This window comes from Silene latifolia, chromosome 2 (genome assembly GCF_048544455.1).
Source record: "Silene latifolia isolate original U9 population chromosome 2, ASM4854445v1, whole genome shotgun sequence".
NCBI classification, from domain to species: Eukaryota; Viridiplantae; Streptophyta; class Magnoliopsida; order Caryophyllales; family Caryophyllaceae; genus Silene; species Silene latifolia.
In genome coordinates this window covers 9671245-9674390 of record NC_133527.1, presented here as the reverse complement: position 1 = coordinate 9674390, position 3146 = coordinate 9671245, and the positions used below count along the sequence as shown (strand labels likewise).

Below are 3146 nucleotides of genomic sequence, written 5' to 3'. Positions count from 1 at the left end.
ATAAAATATATGCAAGTTCTAAAAATTGTAAGTCGGCAAACAGAGCCAATACCACCTCTACACTTGCCTTAGTTGCAGACATACCACCTCCTCTACACTTACTTATATGTATTTAGAAGTTTCTAAACATACAACCTCCTCTATACTTGCTAATGTATATCTTCTTGAAGTTTCTACACTTACTACTTTAGAACACAAGGTTAGTTCTATCATGTCCTATTTTTATTGGCTTACATGCATGGCGACCTGTCGATTAGCGCTACTATACACTTGCTTTTAGAACTTTCTAGGCATGGATTTTTCTAGAAATTTCTACTGGATAACATATAAATAGGAGGGAGTGAGGGACGTGATACAAAATTTCATCCCCCTTAAACCAACCACCGGAACATAAATTCACACTACCAAACCAACACCCACCTGAGAAATTAAAATGAGTACAAGTAACTACTCCGAAGCGGCCGCGACTCGTTTCAGCGGGTTGTCTGATTTCCTGATGAATAACTGGGGTGAATTACCGTTAAAAGAGGACGATTCGGAGGATATGTTGTTGTATGACGTGTTACAGGATGCCATTGATACGGGGTGGTCTCCTGTCACAGACCCACCGGAGAAATTGCCATTTAATTCGGAGGATATGTTGTTGTATGAGGCGGGCCCTCCAGTTGAGAAGCGTTATAGAGGAGTCAGACAGCGGCCGTGGGGGAGATATGCGGCCGAGATTCGGGACCCTACCAAAAATGGCGCTAGGGTTTGGCTGGGGACATTTGGGACTGCTGAGGATGCGGCATTGGCCTATGACCGGGCTGCCTTACGAATGAGGGGGAACAAGGCCTTGTTCAATTTCCCTCTTCGGGTTAACTCTCTTGAACCCGACCCAATCCGAATCACAAAGCAAAACGAAGGGTCCCTCGAGGACGCATCGTCCTCGTCTTCCTCCTTATCGGATAACCAGTCTCCCAAGAGGAGGAAGGATGTGTTGGGTGGGACAACAGCAATTAGGCAGGGGGATGCATGCCTATTTAATAAGCTAATTTGTTAAAAACGCACTAGACAACGAGTCATTTTATCATATATGAATATGACACCTCTAGTAATAGGTGTTAGGTGTACCGGTAGATCGAGTCATCTTATAATATGACACCTAGAGGTGTACTAGTGAAAACTCTAGGGACGGTTCTATTAATAGTGTGATAAACGGGCCGGGTTAGATTGGGTCGAAAACGGGTCAAATCAGTTTGAACTGGATTAATCTTGAGTTTACAAAAATTCAGGTCAAGTCGGGTTAGATCACTGTAGATTCCGGTCATTTTCGGCTCCATTACTATCAAGTTTTAGAGGTAATGATCAGTATGAAAAAAAAAAAAAAAAAATTCAGGTCAAGTCGAGTTAGATCATTTCAGGTTAGGGTTATCTTCGGCTCAATTACTATCAAGTTTTAGGGATAATGATCAGTGTGGAAAAAATAAAAATTCTGGTCAAATAGGGTTAGATCACTTTTAAGTTCGTGTCATTTCCGGCTCAATTACTATCCAATTTTAAAGGTAACGATCAATGTGAAAAAAAATAAAAGTTTAGGTCAGGTTAGATCACTTCAAGTTCCGGTTATATCCAACCCAATTACTATCAAGTTAATGATCTGTTTGTAAAAAAATAAAAATTCAGGTCAGACTATGTTGGGTAGGATCAATTCGGGATATTGATTAAGCTCGAATTTTCGGTTCAATGTCGAGTTAGGTCGAATACATGTTTGATCATTTGGAGGAATAATTTTGTCAAGTCTACTTGTGGGTGTTAGAAAAATGTTGGTCAAATGCAAATCATAAACGATTTGTATACTTTTTTTTTTTTTTTGTACTAGTCGTTGCTCGCGCCCTCCCGGCGCGGTGCCCAATTTGTTCAATTGTGTAGGTGACTTCATTAGTAAGCGGATATGGATATTGCGGTTCACGTACCCCAAATCTATACGGTAAGTACTAAACTACATACATGCAAACAAATGAATAAATAGTATTTTGACATACCTACAATAGAACATAGTTTAGTGAAATAAATCAGGGCATGTTCGTATGAACGGGCGTGACTCATCAACCCGACACAATTAACACTATACAAGTTAGCTTACGTATATTTGGAGTAAGAGAAAGTTGGTAATGCAAAGCACTCGTAGCAGTTGGTTCTGTTTCTTATAATGAATAATTATAACCTTTACAACCATCGCCTTTAGGTCTATCGACGTGCAAATGACCACCCTAACCAGGGGCGTCTTAAAATAAATGGAGGCCCGGTGCAACACAAGAAAATGAGGCCCTAAATATGAATGCACAAGTCTATTATAGTTCAATGTTTGTATTGAATTTCATTTATAAAAGCTTGTAATCCGGTGACCAATAGCATAATTTCTTATGTTTGTAATGAGGCCCTGTGCTAAGTGCGTCAGGGTTCCATCAAAGTCCAAAACATAATTTCACTTTCAACAATCCGTACTATCTAGCAGAATGTTAGCCTTTTTTAATATCCAAAAAATGGTATATTGGCACAAGAAACATTTTCAAATCTAAATTCTTTATCCAAAAACAATGCGCATGGTATCTATAAGATCACAAATATGCCCCTTGGACGGCCCTGATTCCTTAAAGTTGATTGTCGATAATTTAGAGTAAAGCGGCGTATTTCACATAAACTTGGGTTGTATTTCACATAAGAAAAAGGCATTGAACGAAACAAATATGATTCAAATCCTCAAAATAAATAATAATATTTGTTTTAGAATGTAGGGCAAATACTCTATATATTTACATCAACGACAACCACCTATAATTTTAGTCGCTTCGCAATTGTTAGCAAAACTATTCCCAGACTTATAAGATGTAAACTAGTTTTGGAGCCCGTGAAATTACGGAATCGTTAATAATTGATTGTGTTTAAGTGTTTAATTTGTGAATAACTTATATGGAGTAGTCCCCCTCTCAATCATTTGTTTAATTTTAATTAAAAAACCACTCACAAATAATTAAAAAACAAAAAGGTAAATAAATGAACACGACTGAGGGAGCGGTATTTTAAAACAAAAGTTTAATACACTCCAAAATTTTGATTCAGGATGATACGCAAACCAAAATGTGAATAGCTTGGTTGTTTTGAAG

At 38.1% G+C, this 3146-nt stretch overlaps 1 protein-coding gene across 1 annotated transcript; it reads left to right on the top strand.

Annotated features, from left to right (window-relative positions):
• The first annotated feature begins 389 nt into the window (after nucleotides 1-389).
• Nucleotides 390-1042, top strand: LOC141633496 (ethylene-responsive transcription factor 2-like). The gene has a single exon (XM_074445961.1). It carries the CDS (start codon nucleotides 434-436, stop codon nucleotides 1040-1042), a length of 609 nt encoding a protein of 202 aa, XP_074302062.1. The 5' UTR covers nucleotides 390-433.
• Nucleotides 1043-3146: the final 2104 nt, after the last annotated feature.